We start from the raw sequence: 17,504 nt of genomic DNA, 5'->3' as shown, positions 1-17,504 counted from the left end.
ACCCCCACATTTAGAGACACACCTACAGACAGTACTGGGTAACACACCCACACTCAGAGACACACCTACAGACAGTACTGGGCAACACACCTACACTCAGAGACACACCTACAGACAGTACTGGGTAACACACCCACACTCAGAGACACACCTACAGACAGTACTGGGTAACACACCCACACTCAGAGACACACCTACAGACAGTACTGGGTAACACACCCACACTCAGAGACACACCTACAGACAGCACTGGGTAACACACCCACACTCAGAGACACACCTACAGACAGTACTGGGTAACACCCCCACATTTAGAGACACACACCTACATACAGTACTGGGTAACACACCCACACTCAGACAAGCACACCGACAGACAGTACTGCGTGACACACCCACACTCAGAGACATCCACCAACAGGCAGTATTGGGTATGAGACCAACACTCAAAGTCACACAGCTACAGCCTGTACTGGATAACACATGTACACTCTGACTAGCATACCTCCTGACAGTACTGGGAAACACACATACACTCAGGGACCCACACCGACAGACTCTACTGGGTAAGGCACCGACACTCACAGAAACACACCTACAGGGAGTACTGGACAACACGCCCACACTCAGAGACACACCTACAGACAGTACTGGGTAACACCCCCACATTTAGAGACACACACCTACAGACAGTACTGGGTAACACACCCACAAGCAGAGACACACCTACAGACAGTAGTGGGTAATACACCTACACTCAGAGACACACCGACAGACAGTACTGGGTAACACACCCACAGTCAGAGACACACCTACAGACAGTACTGGGTAACACACCCACACTCAGAGACACTGCTACAGACATTACTGGGTAACACACCTACACTCAGAGACACACACCTACAGACAGTACTGGGTTACACACCCACACTCAGAGACACACCTACAGACATTACTGGGTAACACACCCACACTCAGAGACACACCTACAGACAGTACTGGGTAACACACCCACACTCAGAGACACAGCTACAGACAGTACTGGGTAACACACCCACACTCAGAGACACACCTTCAGACGGTACTGGGTAACACACCCACACTCAGAGACACACCTTTTGACGGTACTGGGTAACACACCCACACTCAGAGACACACCTACAGACAGTACTGGGTAACACACCCACACTCAGAGACACACCTACAGACATTACTGGGTAACACACCCACACTCAGAGACACACCTTCAGACGGTACTGGGTAACACACCCACACTCAGAGACACACCTACAGACAGTACTGGGTAACACACCCACACTCAGAGACACACCTTCAGACAGTACTGGGTAACACACCCACACTCAGAGACACACCTACAGACAGTACTGGGTAACACACCCACACTCAGAGACACACCTTCAGACGGTACTGGGTAACACACCCACACTCAGAGACACACCTACAGACAGTACTGGGTAACACACCCACACTCAGAGACACACCTTCAGACGGTACTGGGTAACACACCCACACTCAGAGACACACCTTCAGACGGTACTGGGTAACACACCCACACTCAGAGACACACCTACAGACAGTACTGGGTAACAGTCACACCTACATTCAGGGTCATGTGTGATATCCTGACTGCTCCTCTGTGTAAACTGAGTCCTAACTCGGGTCAGTTTTGTGCTGTTAACATGAGCCCCGGGTTATGGAGAGAGAAATGAACATTGTGACTGTATCCTCCAGCCCTGAGATTTCCCCGAGCTCATTTCAGGTCTTACCCAGCAGTCAGCACAGAGTGCACAGCACGATCCCACCAACTGGAACATCTCTAGTGTTCCGAGTGAAGAGTGAATGCCCAACTACAACTTATATTTCTGGTAAATTTTGATAATTCTCCTAATGTTTAGGGTTTGTTGTTGGTCTGTAACATCAATGGATTTTATTGTTCAGCAGATTTTAAATTGAATGGGTCAGTGTGAGTTTCTGTTGGTCAGACCCTCGGCAGTCAAGGCTGTTGGGGCACGTTACAGGGAGGCAGTTACTGGTGGGAAAATACACTTCATTGTTTTCTGACTTTCCGTTGCCTCAGAGTCTGGATTCAGCAGCCCCAGGTTTGAAGGAATGGTTAAAATGTTCACAGTGAAATGTAAACTCTGGCCGCCCAGGAAACAAGGGATGGACATTTGTCTTTAGCCCACATGGCTCTCCTTCCAGAGGTGGGGTCACACGAGGTGATTCGCAGCCTAAACCAATGGAAGAGGTGAATTTATAATCTACAAGGCAGAAATCAGGAGTGGGATGGAAGACTCTCCACTTGCCTGGATGATTGGAACTCCAACAACACTCAAGAAGCTGGACTCCATCCCAGACAAAGCAGCCGCTTGATTGGCACCCCTTCCACAAACATTCACTCCCTCCAACACCGACGCACAGTAGCAGCAGTGTGTACCATCTACAAGATGCACTGCAGAAACTCACCAAGGCTCCGTGAGCAGCACCTTCCAAAACCTCGACCGCTCCGATCTAGAAGGACAAGAGCAGCAGATAGCAGATAGCCCATCATTAGCCAGCCCGCGGGAAATGGCAGCCGGAGCCCACTCCTCTTTACTTACCTTTCCCGAGAGCTCCACATTTCTGACTCAGACTCCGAAGTGGGACTCCTAACAAATGTGGAGTGTACCTGTTCCCTGAGAGCTTCCTCGGAGAGCAGGAAGGGGGGGAAATCTAAGTCTCTCCCCCTTTTTACAGCACTAACTGCCGTATTCCGGGAAGGTTAAATGTCCCAAAAACACTTCGAGAAGCTACGGAGAGAAGCTAAGTGTGTAAGGTGAGGGGGTAGAGTGTCAGGTAAGTGGGTGAGGGGGTAGAGTGTCAGGTAAGTGGGTGAGGGGGTAGAGTGTCAGGCAAATGGGTGAGGGGGTAGAGTGTCAGGTAAGTGGGTGATGGGGTAGAGTGTCAGGTAAGTGGGTGAGGGGGTAGAGTGTCAAGTAAGTGGGTGAGGGAATAAAGTGTCAGGTAAGTGGGTGAATAGGTAGAGTGTCAGGTAAGTGCGTGAATGGGTAGAGTGTCAGGTAAGTGAATGAGGGGGAAGAGTGTCAGGTAAGTGGGTGAGGGGGTAGAGTGTCAGGTAAGTGGGTGAGGGGGTAGAGTGTCAGGCAAGTAAGTGAGCGGGTAGATTGCCAGCCAAGTGGACGAGGGGGTAGGGTGTCAGGCAAGAGGTCGAGGAGGTAGGGTTGCTGGCAATTGGGCGAGAGCGTAGGGGTCAGGTATTGTCCAGGGTTGTCCCGGGTATATTTGGGGGTTGGGGGTTTTAGTCGTCTAGTTACCCTGGAGTTAGAACTAGTTTTAATCCTCCTAACGTTTCCCGGGTAACATTTCCAATCAGTAAGTCGGAATGATCGGAAGTCTCCGGGCTTTAAGCCAGAGTTTCAGAGGGTTCCAGGCGCTGGGTAATTGCCCATGGGAAGTTCGGACTTCCTGCATAATTCCCTTGCAGTCAGTGTGTAGGGAATTCCAAGGGGTTCCCCAGTGCATCTTGGCCTGTGCCTCCGGGGTACCGGACATCGGAAGTTCTGGGCCAATGGATCAGACGTCCAAAAGCTTGGCCAAAGATGTTGATTTTAAGGAGTGTCTTAAAGGAGGAAAGTGAGGGAGAGATGGGGAGAGGTGTAGGGAGGGAATTCCAGAGCTTGGGGCCCAGGCAGCTGAGGCACGGCCACCAATGGTGGAGCGATTCTGATTAGGAATCCACCAGAGGCCAGGATTAGAGGAGCGCAGATATCTCGGAGGGTTGTAGGGCTGGAGGAGATTCCAGAGATAGGGAGAGGCGAGGCCATGGAGGGAATTGAAAACAAGGATGGGAATTGTAAAATCATGATGTTGCTTGACCAGAAGGTCAAGGGCCAATGTCGGTCAGTGAGCACAGGTGTGACAGGGGAACGGGACTCGCTGTGTGTTAGGACACGGGCAGCAGAGTTTTGGATGACCCCACGATTGCGGAGGGTAGAATGTGGGAGAGCAGCCAGGAGTGTATTGGAATAGTCACATCCAGAGGTAACGAAGGCATGGGTGAGGGCTTCAGCAGCTGATGAGCTGAGACTGGGGTGAAGTCGAGCGATGTTATGGAGGTGGAAATAGGCGCTCTTAGTGATGTGACGAATATGAGGTCGGAAGCTCATCTCAGGGTCAGATGTGACCCCAAGGTTGTGAACAGACGGGTTTAATCTCAGACTGTTACCGGGGAGAGGGATGGAGTCAGGAGTTAGAGAACAGAGTTTGGAGTGGGGACTGAAAACAATGGCTTCAGTCTTCCCAATATTTAATTGTAGGAATTCCTGTTCATCCAGTACGGGATGTGGGATAAGCAGTCTGATAATTTAGCAACAGTGGAGGAGTTGCGAGAGGTGGTGGTGAGGTAGAGCTGGGGGTCTTCAGCGTACATGTGAAAACTAACGCTATGCTTTCAGATGATGTGTCCGAGGGGCAGCATGTAGATGAGAAATAGGAGGGGCCAAGGATCGATCCTTGGGGGACACCAGAGGTAATGGAGCAGGGACAGTTTTAGCAGCTGAGAGGAGGAGCCGGGAGTGTTTGGAGCGCTCCAGCCAGATCTGGCGGTGATGGATAAACCAGTTTCAAGTCTGCCTCCCTTGGATTAAGTGAGTGGAGATGAGGGTTGTAGCAGGGGGAAGGGCCAGGGTGAGGGAGAGGAATGGTTTTATTGGGGACTAGGATATGAAAGGTGGAGGTGAGGGTGAGGTTGAGTAAATCAGTCGCTGCAGAAATGTTGTGGTGATCGGAGGACCAGAGACGAGATCGTTGGGATTTTGAAAGTGCAGTTGTAAGTGAATTGGGGAATAGATTTTTCCAGGGATGGATACAGAAGGGGGTAGGGTTGGGCTGTGGAAGGGGGATGTGGGTGGGGAGTGATACAAGGAAGTGATCAGAGATGGTCTTATCTGTGATTGAAACTATGGGAGTAGCGAGACCACGTGAGATGGGAAGGTCACGGGGGAGGTCGTGAATATGGTTTGGGGAATTGTGATTGTGATGATTTAATCCCAGCAACTTCCAGTTTCTTTTCTGTTTTTAATCTTGTGAATTCAAGAGATTCGAGATAAAACTGATCATTTTAAAATGATTGATAATTGTCTTTGAACCAAATCGTCTGTTAGTGTCATTGATTGACAGGCAAACCAGCCAATCAGGACAATCACTTGCTGAAATGCAGCCAATCAGCTGATGGGGAGGTGGGACATTTCCAAAGCACTCACCAGACAGAGACTGAATATTCTTAATGTTTATTACCTTTTACACATTGACATTTACAGAAAAAAGACTTGAATAAACAGCCCAGCCAGAGGAAGCTGGAGAAATTCACAGGGAGAATGGAGATTTATTAAAACACTTGTGGAGATTTTCTCAAGAACATGAGAATCCTGTCCCTTTAAACAGTGACTAAACCTTAAATTGTAACTGCAGGGTGAGCAGGAAGGGGTCTGGTTTACTGAAGCAGACACTTCGGAGGGTCACATTAATTTCATACAGCTGACAGTCTTCAGCATCTTAGAGAGGTTTAACTTAGCATCACGAGATTAAACTGTCCCAGCAAACACTCCCAGGACAGGTACAGCACGGGGTTAGATACAGAGTAAAGCTCCCTCTACACAGTCCCCATCAAACACTCCCAGGGCAGGTACAGCACGGGGTTAGATACAGAGTAAAGCTCCCTCTACACTGTCCCCATCAAACACTCCCAGGGCAGGTACAGCACGGGGTTAGATACAGAGTAAAGCTCCCTCTACACTGTCCCCATCAAACACTCCCAGGGCAGGTACAGCACGGGGTTAGATACAGAGTAAAGCTCCCTCTACACTGTCCCCATCAAACACTCCCAGGGCAGGTACAGCACGGGGTTAGATACAGAGTAAAGCTCCCTCCACACAGTCCCCATTAAACACTCCCATGACAGGTACAGCACGGGGTTAGATACAGAGTAAAGCTCCCTCCACACAGTCCCCATCAAACACTCCCAAGACAGGTACAGCATGGGTTAGATACGGAGTAAAGCTCCCTTTACTCTGCACCAATAACGGGCCTTAACCCCTGACCCTCAGAAGTGTCTCAGAGCCAGTCCCGAGAAGGAAGAGAGTTGTAATTCGGTGCTGACAATGACCTTTGCCCTCCCAGCTCACCCCTGTTCTATTTAAAGTTGTGTCTCCTCTGTGGACTGTCTCTAACACTCTATGCACATTCTGATCTCCTGATGCTCTTGCTGAGGGGAGAGGAGAGGCTCTCGTGGGTGACGACACAGGAGAAGCGGGCGTTGGACTCCCAGCCGGAGCCAGAGAGGGTCAGCAGGCTGCTGACGCTGTAGGTGCTGTCCGAAGCTCGCAGGTAGTTGCTGGTCTGAACCCCGTCCGAAATGGCTGCACCGTCCTTCTTCCACTCCACCTTCACCTCATCGGGATAGAAGTGATTGGCAAGGCACACCAGGGTGGCCGTGCCCTTGGTCTTGACCTCCTCCGGGGAGGGTGGCAGCAGGGTCAGTGTGGGTGGTGACTTCTTACTGCCTGAAAGAGAAGAGAAGGAAGTTTAATCACTATCATTATAATGAATTTCAACTTCCCGAATATTAACTGGGATCAGATCTGTGTAAATGTATAGATGATGTAAAATTCTTATAATCCATCCAGGTGAATTCTTTTAGCCTGAATGTAACAAACCCAACAAGAGAAGGGGCAGTTTTAGACAATTTCAGGGAATGAATCTGGGCAGGTGGAAGGTGTATCAGTGGGAGAGTATCTGGGCAATAGTGATCATAATTCAGTTAGATTTAGAACAGTTATAGAAAAGGATAAAGCTAGACCAAGTGTAAAAGTTGTAAATTAGGGAAAGGCCAATTTAACTAAGCTGCGATTTGCCGAAATGGACAGGAAACAGCAACTTGAAGGTAAATCAGTGCCAGAGCAGTGGGAGGTTTTCATGGAGGAGAGTTGTGAAATATTTGATGGGATATAAATAGTGCGGAATTCTCCCAGATTTGCACAAAGGGCAATGGTGGGAGGGAGAAAGATTGTTTTACATCCCCTGTGCCCTTGCCACTCTCAGTCTTTCCTCCAAGTGGTGTTCAACATGGAGGAGCACTGATTCATCAACTGAGGGAGGGTGGTACATGGTAATCAGGAGGGTGTTTCGTTCCCCATGTTTGACCTGATGCCATGAGACTTCATGGGGTCCGGAGTTGATTTTGAGGACTCCCAGAGCAACTCCCCACTGACTGCATGCCACAGTGTTGCCACCTCTGCTGGGTCTGTCCTGCCGGTGGGACAGGACATACCCGGGTATGGTGATGGTGGAGTCTGGGACATTATCTGTAAGGTATGATTCTGTGAGGATGACTATGTCAGGCTTTTGCTTGACTGGTCTGTGAGACAGCTCTTCCAATTTTGGCACTAGCCCCCAGATGTTAGCAAGGGGGACTTTGCAGGGTCAACGGGGCTGAGATTGCCGTTGTTGTTTCCGGTGCCTAGGTAGATGCCGGGTGGTCCATCCGGTTTCATTCCTTTGTTGTGACTTTGTCGCAGTTTCTAACAACTGAGTGGGGGCTGGGCCACTTCAGAGGGCATTTAAGACCCAACCACATTGCTGTGTGGCACACAGCAACACCTGGAAAATTGCCCAGGTATGTCCTGTACACAAAAAGCAGGACAAATCCAACCTGGCCAATTACCGCCCCATCAGTCTACTCTCCATCATCAGTAAAGTGATGGAAGGGGTCATCAACTGTGCTATCAACTGGCACTTGCTCAGCAATAACCTGCTCACTGAGGCCCAGTTTGGGTTCTGCCAGGGCCACTCAGCTCCTGACCTCATTACAGCCTTAGTTCAGACATGGACAGTGGAGCTGAACTCCCGAGGTGAGGAGAGACCGACTGTCATTGATATCAAGGCCGTATTTGACTGAGTGTGGCGTCAAGGAACCCGAGCAAAACTGGAGTCAAAGGGAATCAGGGGGAAAACTCTCTGTGGGTTGGAGTCACACCTAGCACAAAGGAAGATGTTTGTGGTTGTTGGAGGTCAGTCATCTCAGCTCCAGGACATCACTGCATGAGTTCCTCAGGGTAGTGTCCTCGGCCCAACCATCTTCAGCTACTTCATCAATGACCTTCCTTACATCATAAGGTCAGAAGTCGGTGTGTTCGCTGATGATTGCACAATGTTCAGCATCATTCATGACTCCTCAGATACTGAAGCAGTCCCTGTCCAAATGCAGCAAGACCTGCAAAATATCCAGGCTTGGGCTGACAAGTGGCAAGTAACATACATGCCACACAAGTGCCAGGAAATGACCATCTCCAACAAGAGAGAATCCAACCATCGACCCTTATGTTCAATGGCATTACCATCACTGAATCCCCCACTATCAACATCCTGGGGGTTAGCATTGAGCAGAAACTGAAGTGGACTAGCCATATAAATACTGTGGCTACAAGAGCAAGTCAGAGGCTAGGAATCGTGTGACGAGTAACTCACCTCCTGACTCTCCAAAGCCTGTCCACCATCTACAAAGCACAAGTCAGGAATGTGTTGGAGTGCTCTCCACTTGTCTGGATGAGTGCAGCTCCAACAACACTGAAGAAGCTGGACACCATATTTAAACTACAGCCGTGCGCACACTTCTCAATGCTTGCAGCCCGGGGCTGCTCCGGTGAAGACATGGCCCCAAAAGCCAAGCAGAGTGCAGCCCCCGATTCAGTGATGCATTCCTGGGATGCCTTCTGGACCCTGTGGAGGCCCATCCTGATGTCCTCTACCCCCGCTCTGTCCGCAGGAGAGCCATCAGTTTCAGATTTTTGGCTGTCTCACCATATTATTCCCACTGCTCACCATGACACCTGACACCAATGGGGCCGGAAAATTCCGGCCATAGTGAGAGAGGAAATATTAATTGTTGGAAAATATTCTGAGGGACGTTTTAATCATCTTTGAGAAAGATACGACCAAGGACAGTCAACATGGACTTGTTAAGGGAAAGCCGTGTCTGACTAACTTGCTTCAATTTTTTGAAGGGGTAACAAGGAGGGTTGATGAGGGGAGCGAGTTTGACGTGGTCTATGCGAATTTTAGCAAGACTTCTGACAAGGTTCCACATGACAGACTGCTCAGAAAATTAAAGACTCATGGGATCCCAGGGAAAGGGGCAAGTTGTGTTTCCAATTAGCTGAGTGGCAGGAGGTAAAGGCTTGATGTTAAGCTGGTTAAATCATATTGGACTGTTACTTAGACATTTGTAAAGAGGGTTTCCACAAATTCAGCACGGAAATGGTTAATATTAAGAGTGCTTAAACACTCAGTGTCCCTCAAAGACCCTGTTAAGCTGTCAGGAATCTCTCACTATTGATCAGCCTGTCCGGGGGAAACAAGTTCAGCATTAACAATCCTCAGATCACACACACATCGAGAGAACTTTATCCCAGAATGTTGGAGGACACTTGGATCAACCCACTTCAGAAAGGATTCAGATTGGGTGTCATAGAATAAAATGATAGAAAGTTTCTGGCACAGAAAGAGGCCACTCGGCCCATCATGTCTGTGCCCACTGAAACACGAGCCGTCCGGCCGAATCCCACTTTCCAGCATTTGGTCCGTAGTCCTCCAGGTTCAGGCTCTTGAGGTTCATATCCAGACACCTTTTAAATGGGTTGAGGGTTCCTGCCTCGGTGACCCTTTCAGGCAGTGAGTTCCAGAGCCTCATCTCCCATCTAATCTTTCTCCCAATCACTTTAAATCTGTGCCCCCTAGTCACTGACCTCTCTGCTAAAGTAAATAGGCCCGTCCCATTCAATCTATCCAAGCCCCTCATAATTTTGTACATCTCAATCAAATCTCCCCTCAGCCTCCTCTGTTCCAAGGAGAACAACCCCAGCCAATCCAATCTCTCCTCATAGCTGCAATTTTCCTGTCCTGGCTACATCCTGGTTAAATCTCCTCTGTACCCTCTCTAATGCAATCACATCCTTCCTGTAATGAGGTGACCAGAACTGCGCACTGTACTCAAGTTGTGGCCTAACTAATAATTTAGACAGATCCAGCATAACCTCCTTGCTCTATACCTCGGCTAATGATTGAAAGGATTCCATGTTCCTTCTTAACCACCTTATCGACCTGTTCTGCTACCTTCAGGAGTCTGGACATTCACCCCAAGGTCCCTCACTTCCTCTGCACCTCCCAGTATCTTCCCATTTATTGTGTATTCCTTTGCTTTTTTTGATGTCCCCAAATGCATCACCTCACACTTCTCTGGGGAGAATTCCATTTGCCACTTTTCTGTCTACCTGACCAGTCCATTGATATCTTCCTACAGTCTACAACAATCCTACTTGTTATCTACCATGTAGCCAATTTCTGTGTCACCTGTAAACTCCTTGATCAATCTCCTACACTTATGTCCAAATCATTAATATATACACAAAAAGCAGGGGACCTAGGCCTGAGGCCTGCAGACCCACACTGGTAACAGCCTTCCAGTCACTAAAACACCATCAATAATTACCCTTTGTTCCTGGCCACTGAGCTAATTATGTATCTAATGGGCCCCATTCCCATGGATCCCATTGGCTTTTATTTTATTAACTAGTCTGCCATGTGGAACCTGCTCAAAAACCTTGCTAAAATCCATGTAGATAACATCAACTACACTACCCTCATCAATCCTCCTTGTTACTTCCTCAAAAAAGATGAACAAATTAGTCAGACATGACCGTCCCTTATCAAACCCATGCTGACTGTCCTGGATTAATCTGTGCCTTTTTAAGCGACAGTTTATCCTGTCCATCAGAACTGATTCCAATTATTTGACCACCAACGAGGACACAATGACTGGCCTGTAATTATTCAGTCTATCCCTCGCTCCCTTTTTAAACAAAGGTGCAACATTATCAGACCTCCAATCCTCCGGCCCCTCACCTGTATCCAGTGAGGATTGGAAAATGAGGGTCAGACCCTCCACAATTTCCTCCCTGGTTTCTGATAACAGCCTGGGGCACATTTCACCCGGCCCTGGTGGTTAATCCACTCTCAAGGATGCTAATCCCCCTCATACTTCCTCTCTCCCTATGTTTATCACATCCAATATTTCACACTCCTCCTCCATAGTGACAATGTCTACATTGTTCCCTTTCTTTTGTGAAGACAGACGCAAAGTATTCATTCAGAACCATACCCACATTCTCCACCTCCTCACATAGGTTACCTTTTTGGTCTTTTATTGGCACTACTCGTCCTTAGTTATCCTCTTACTCTTAATGTATTGAGAAAACAGCTTTGGGTGTAGAAGGTTCTAGATTTCATTTAAAACCTTGCCGGCCAACACTGGGGCGACGTCAAGGGTGAGGCTTAATTTGTTTCAGAGTCTGGGGGTCAGACAGGGTCAGTGTGAGGTCAATGGCACCTCACAGGGTCAACATAAGAAATCTCCAAATTCAAAAGAAGGCTTGCATTTCAATGGCACCTGTCACCACCTCAGGATGTCCCAGAGTGTTCCAGAGCCAACTGTGCACAGTAAGATCCCAGATAGCGGATCGACAATGGCCAGATAATCAGATGAGTAGTGATGTAGATTGAGGGATAAATATTGTCCAGGAAACCAGGGGGATCACGCCTGCTCTTCTTCTCAAAGCACCGTGGGATATTTGACATCCCCCTGAGAGGGCAGACCTCAGTTTGTCTCATCTGAAAGACGGCTCCTCTAACAGTGCTGCCCTCCCTCAATACTACACTGGAGTCTCAGCCGGGATTATGTGCTCAAGTCTCTGGAATGGGATTTGAACCCACAACATTGTGACTCTGAGGGGCTGGTGCTAACCACTGAGGCAAGGCCAACACCTCACGGTCCAATAGCCCACCATGTTCACCCTCCTGGCTCACACTTGGAGGAATGAGCCCACTTGGGGAGGGTGGAGCTGTTCCCCAGTCAGAGACAGTGTCTTCAGGAGAGAGATGGAGAGCAGATTCCGGGAGGCCTGGAGTCTAGAGGGTGACATTTAAACATTCGGGGGAAACGGAGAGTCTCCCCGAAACCCTGGAACACTGAAGCCACTGGATTGTGGGCCCTGCTCTACCTGTTTGTCATCAGAACTTTGCCAAGAGATAACCAGGGAGTGGAGAGAGCAGGGTTCAAGCTGGGGGAGGTGGGACCTCGGTGTCTCACTGTGCTGGTGCTGTGATCAGTTATATCAGAGACTGTGAGAGGGAGCCAGAGCTCATATCAAACTCTGCCCGTGTCTGTCACACTGAGACTGACAGGAGTCTAGTGAGTGATTTCACTCCATGGTGCAGCAATGTCAGCACAGTCTGCAAACGTCCAGATCTCCTCGAGACGGTGGGTAAAAGTTGGTTATTTATATCTTGTTGCTTAAAGGGGGGAATGTAATGAAAGAAATACAGCTGGGCACCCTGTTATACACAGTGTTGTTCACTGAACCATTTCATTCACTGCAGCTCCTCACTAACACCTTCAACTATTCAGCATTAGTGTTTGAGAAAGTTTCAGTATTGAAAGGGTTAATAAGGGAGGATTGGGGTTTACTTACTCAGTCTGAGCTTGGTTCCTTTAGCGAACGGACCCCACACTGAGAGCTTCCAGTGCAGGGGCTGTACAAAAACCTCTGCTCTCTGCTTCACTCAGTAACTCTCACCCTCTCTCTGTCTCTCACTCACACTCACCTCTAACTCACTCTCACCCTCTCCCTGTCTCTCACTCACACTCACCTTTAACTCACTCGCACCCTCTCCCTGTCTCTCACTCACACTCACATTTAGCTCACTCTCACCCTCTCTCTGTCTCTCACTCACACTCACATTTAACTCACTCTCACCCTCTCCCTGTCGCTCACTCACACTCACCTTTAACTCACTCTCACCCTCTCTCTGTCTCTTACACACACTCACCTTTAACTCACTCTCACCCTCTCCCGGTCCCTCACTCACACTCACCTTTAACTCACTCTCACCCTCTCTCTGTCTCTCACTCACACTCACCTTTAACTCACTCTCACCCTCTCCCTGTCTCTCACTCACACTCACCTTTAACTCACTCTCACCCTCTCTCTGTCTCTCACTCACACTCACCTTTAACTCACTCTCACCCTCTCCCTATCTCTCACTCACACTCACCTTTAACTCACTCTCACCCTCTCCCTGTCTCTCACTCACACTCACCTTTAACTCACTCTCACCCGCTCCCTGTCTCTCACTCACACTCACCTTTAACTCACTCTCACCCTCTCTCTGTCTCTCACTCACACTCACCTTTAACTCACTCTCACCCTCTCCCTGTCTCTCACTCACACTCACCTTTAACTCTTTCTCTCTATCTCTCTTTCTCTGATTGTCTCTCTCTCTGTTTTTCTCTCTCTCCATCTCTCTCTGAATTCTGTGCAGTTGTGCTCGAGAAATTTGAGAACTTGAACATTTTATGATAAATCTCCCAGTCGGTCTTCAAATGTGGACATGGAAAAAAGGTAAACTTGAGGTCTTCAGTGGGTGGTGGACACCACAGGGACTGGAGTGTGTAGTGGACAGTGAAAATAATTTGTTCAGTTTCCTTTACTATGTTTATTATATATTCAATATAACTGTGTCAGTACAGGAGGTGGGAATGTGTGTCCATTATTATATATTCTATTTAACTGTGGGATGTGTCAGTACAGGAGGTGGGACTGTGTGTCCATTATTATGTATTCTATATAACTGTGGGATGTGTCAGTACAAGAGGTGGGACTGTGTGTCCATTATTATATATTCTATATAACTGTGGGATGTGTCAGTACAGGAGGTGGGACTGTGTGTCCATTATTATATATTCTATATAACTGTGGGATGTGTCAGTACAGGAGGTGGGACTGTGTGTCCATTATTATATATTCTATATAACTGTGGGATGTGTCAGTACAGGAGGTGGGACTGTGTGCCTATTATATATTTTATATAACTGTGGGATGTGTCAGTACAGGAGGTGGGACTGTGTGTATTGAGGTTTTTGTAAGGCTCTGTATCACTGTGTATGCTGAGCTGCTATAGCCCTGACAGTAATAATCAGCGACATCCTCATTCTGTACATTGCTGATTGTTAGGGTGAATTGAGTGCCAGATCCACTGCCGGTGAATCGCTCCGATGTTCCTGTGAATCGAGTTGTTGCCGAATAGATCAGGAGAGTGGGTTTCTGTCCTTCTCGCTGCTGGTACCAACTCACATAGTTGCCACTAACAGACTGACTGGCCGTACAGGTGATGGTGGATGTCTGGCCCAGGCTCACTGACAGCACCGGGGGAGACTGGGTCATGGTGATGTCCCCACTGATACCTGAGGGGTAATAGAGAAACAGAGTGAAGTAAGAACTGTCACACAAAGAGCCTGTAAAATGAGATATTGTTAGAGACAGTGACCGTTCCTCTGCTTTCAGCATTTTCCCTTCAATCACAAGTCAGTCGAATTGGATGGAAATGGAGAGCAGGAAAATATTCACGGTGGAAGGAGAGAGATTTGTACCTGCGATGCAGAATGCCAGAGGCCAGATGAGCTGGATGGCTGAAATCATGGTGTCTGCTCCTGTCCCTGTGCCTGGTCACTGATAAACTCTCCCTTCGCTGGGCTCAGCTTTATAAAGCTGCAGCCTGTCAGAATCTCACTGGCTGTTCCTCAGTATGTAAATGGTATCACCCATAGAAAACCACGTCAGCACCTTTCACTTCCTCTTCAACTCACTCCTTCTGCCTCTCTCTCAATCCCTCCTTCTGTCTGTCTCTGTCCCTCTCTCTCGCTCCTGCCTCTCTCTCTCTCGCTCTGTCTCTCTCTCAGTCTCTCTCTATCTCTCGCTTTGTCTCTCCCCCTACCCACACCCCAAGCTCTCTCTCACTCACTTTTTGCTCTCCCTCCATGCCTCTCTCTCCTCTCTCTCTCTCTTTCTCTTTCTCTCTCTCTCTGCCTCCTCAGCTCTCTCCCACCCTCCATCGTTCTGGAATTCTCTAACTGATCTCTATAACAGGCGTTATTACTGGAGTTTGGAACACTTTGAGTCCTGGTGCAGCAGTTAAATGCTTCCCTCCCTCTCTCACTCGGTCTCACAGTCTCCACCTCGCTCTCTCTTTCCCACAGTCTCCCAGGGGGAACACAGTGAAATGAAGGGGAAAACTCCCTCTGCTCAGCCCCACCGATGGATGTGAACCCTTGACCCAGAAGCATGTCTTCTCCTGGCGTAAGGCCCCATTTCCCACATTGACCTTGCTTTGGCCTTACTCAGTCAGACTGACAGATTATGTCAAATTAAGGGCAGTTCTGTGCTGTTGGCCAATTCTCACTGGGGACTGGTTTGGACACAAACCTCATTTCATGAAGGCCCAGCAGAGAGAGGAGACCCTCACCCCATCAGTGTGAGATGGAGGGACAGGGCAGAGTCTGACCCACTGAGCCATCCTGTCCATTCAGAACATGTTCCAATCCCTTCCCCTCTCCCTCCCTTTCCATGGTCAGGCTCCGGGTCAGGGTGTTTTACTGGGATGAGAGGTGGACGATCACACATTTACAACAGAAAGAAACTGTCCTCCACATCGACCATGGTGTCCCTGTCCCACTGGACCCTCCAATGGGGACCAGTAAACATGGGCCTGCATCCCACTGGACCCTCCAATAGGGACCAGTAAACATGGGCCTGCTTCCCATTGGACCCTCCAATAGGGACCAGTAATCATGGGCCTCCCTCCCACCGGACCCTCCAATAGGGAACAGTAAACATGGGCCTGCTTCCCACTGGACCCTCCAATAGGGACCAGTAAACATGGGCCCCCCTCCCACTGGGACCCCCAATAGGGACCAGTAAACATGGGCCTCCCTCCCACTGGGCCCTCCAATAGGGACCAGTAAACATGGGCCTCCCTCCCACTGGACCCTCCAATAGGGACCAGTAAACATGGGCCCACCACCCATTGGACCCTCCAATAGGCACCAGTAAACATGGGCCCCCCTCACATTGGACCCTCCAATAGGCACCAGTAAACATGGGCCTCCCTCACATTGGACCCTCCAATTGGGACCAGTAAACATGGGCCCCCCTCCCATTGGACCCTCCAATAGGCACCAGTAAACATGGGCCCCCCTCCCACTGGACCCTCCAATGGGGACCAGTAAACATGGGCCCCCCTCACACTGGACCCTCCAATAGGGACCAGTAAACATGGGCCCCCCTCCCATTGGACCCTCCAATAGGGACCAGTAAACATGGGCCTCCTTCTCACTGGACCCTCCTATAGGGACCAGTAAACATGGGCCTCCCTCCCACTGGACCCTCCAATAGGGACCAGTAAACATGGGCCCACCTCCCACTGGACCCTCCAATAGGGACCAGTAAACATGGGCCTCCTTCTCACTGTACCCTCCAATGGGGACCAGTAAACATGGGCCCCCCTCTCACTGTACCCTCCAATAGGGACCAGTAAACATGGGCCTCCTTCCCATTGGACCTCCAGTAGCTGAACTTCAAACTCCACATCTCTCCATCCCGTAAGCCTCTAATTTCCATCTCCACAACATTGTCCATCTCTACACTACATCAGCCCCTTGACCACAGAAACCCTTATCCCTGCTTGTCTTTCCTCCTGACTCCATTATTCCGATGCCCTCTCCCAGCTTCCTTCATCCACGCTCCATAAACCCCAACTTGTCCGAAATGCAGAGTTCCATACCCTGTCCCACACCAAGTGTCGTTCCTACACTACCCCTGACCTTACAGACTGACTACCCAACACCTCACTGACCTGTTACCCCCTGACCTCACTGACTTTTTACCTACAGACCTAACTGACCTGTTACCCCTGAACCCACTGATCTGTTACCCCTGACCTCACTGCCCTCCAATTCCCTCCATGTCCTAGCTCCTCCCTACCTCTGCGTTCTGCTGCAGACTCACATTCCCTCCCTCACCCTTCCACCTTCTGACCCTGCTCTCCTGCCCATCGCTGCTTCCTTCATCCCACCATTGACAGCAGAGCCTTCCGATGCCTAGGCCCTGCTCTCTGAACTCCCACTCTTCACACCCACCCCCTCTCCAGGCCTCTCTCTCCTGCATCAAACTCCATCCTTTCACCTAAGCCTTTGATCACTTTCCTAAACTCGCTCCTGCCCCCTCCCCCGTTCACCTCACTGTTCGTCTGTGATACATCTAGGGGATATTTGTATGTCAAGGCGTAATATAAATGAAAATTTTGTGTGCATTTTGGTTGGGGACAGAATTGAACACAGTAGTGATGACCACTGCATTTCGGACAATTTCGGGTTTATGTCAGGAGGGGAGAGGGAATGTTGGGAGATCTGAGCTCCATTTCCCACCCCGGGCATTTTGTCTTCCAATGAATGAATGAGATGCCAATTTCGAGCCCAGGTTAGGGACAGTCTCGTGCTGTGGACCCAGGTCTACAAGAGGGAATTGGAGATCTCCATG

The 17,504-nt window shown here is 49.3% G+C and overlaps 1 gene segment (V, D, J or C); it reads right to left on the bottom strand.

Moving 5' to 3' along the window:
• Nucleotides 1–5,293: 5,293 nt before the first annotated feature.
• On the bottom strand, nucleotides 5,294–14,679 carry LOC144692514 (Ig kappa chain V region Mem5-like). The segment is given in 5 exon segments: nucleotides 5,294–5,814; nucleotides 6,089–6,581; nucleotides 12,603–12,641; nucleotides 14,084–14,374; nucleotides 14,561–14,679. Coding segments are annotated over 4 exon segments (708 nt in total).
• Nucleotides 14,680–17,504: the final 2,825 nt, after the last annotated feature.

Source organism: Cetorhinus maximus, chromosome 17 (genome assembly GCF_964194155.1).
Source record: "Cetorhinus maximus chromosome 17, sCetMax3.hap1.1, whole genome shotgun sequence".
Classification (NCBI taxonomy): Eukaryota; Metazoa; Chordata; class Chondrichthyes; order Lamniformes; family Cetorhinidae; genus Cetorhinus; species Cetorhinus maximus.
Note: the sequence above shows the minus strand (reverse complement) of the source record. Positions and strands in the feature narration are given on the sequence as shown.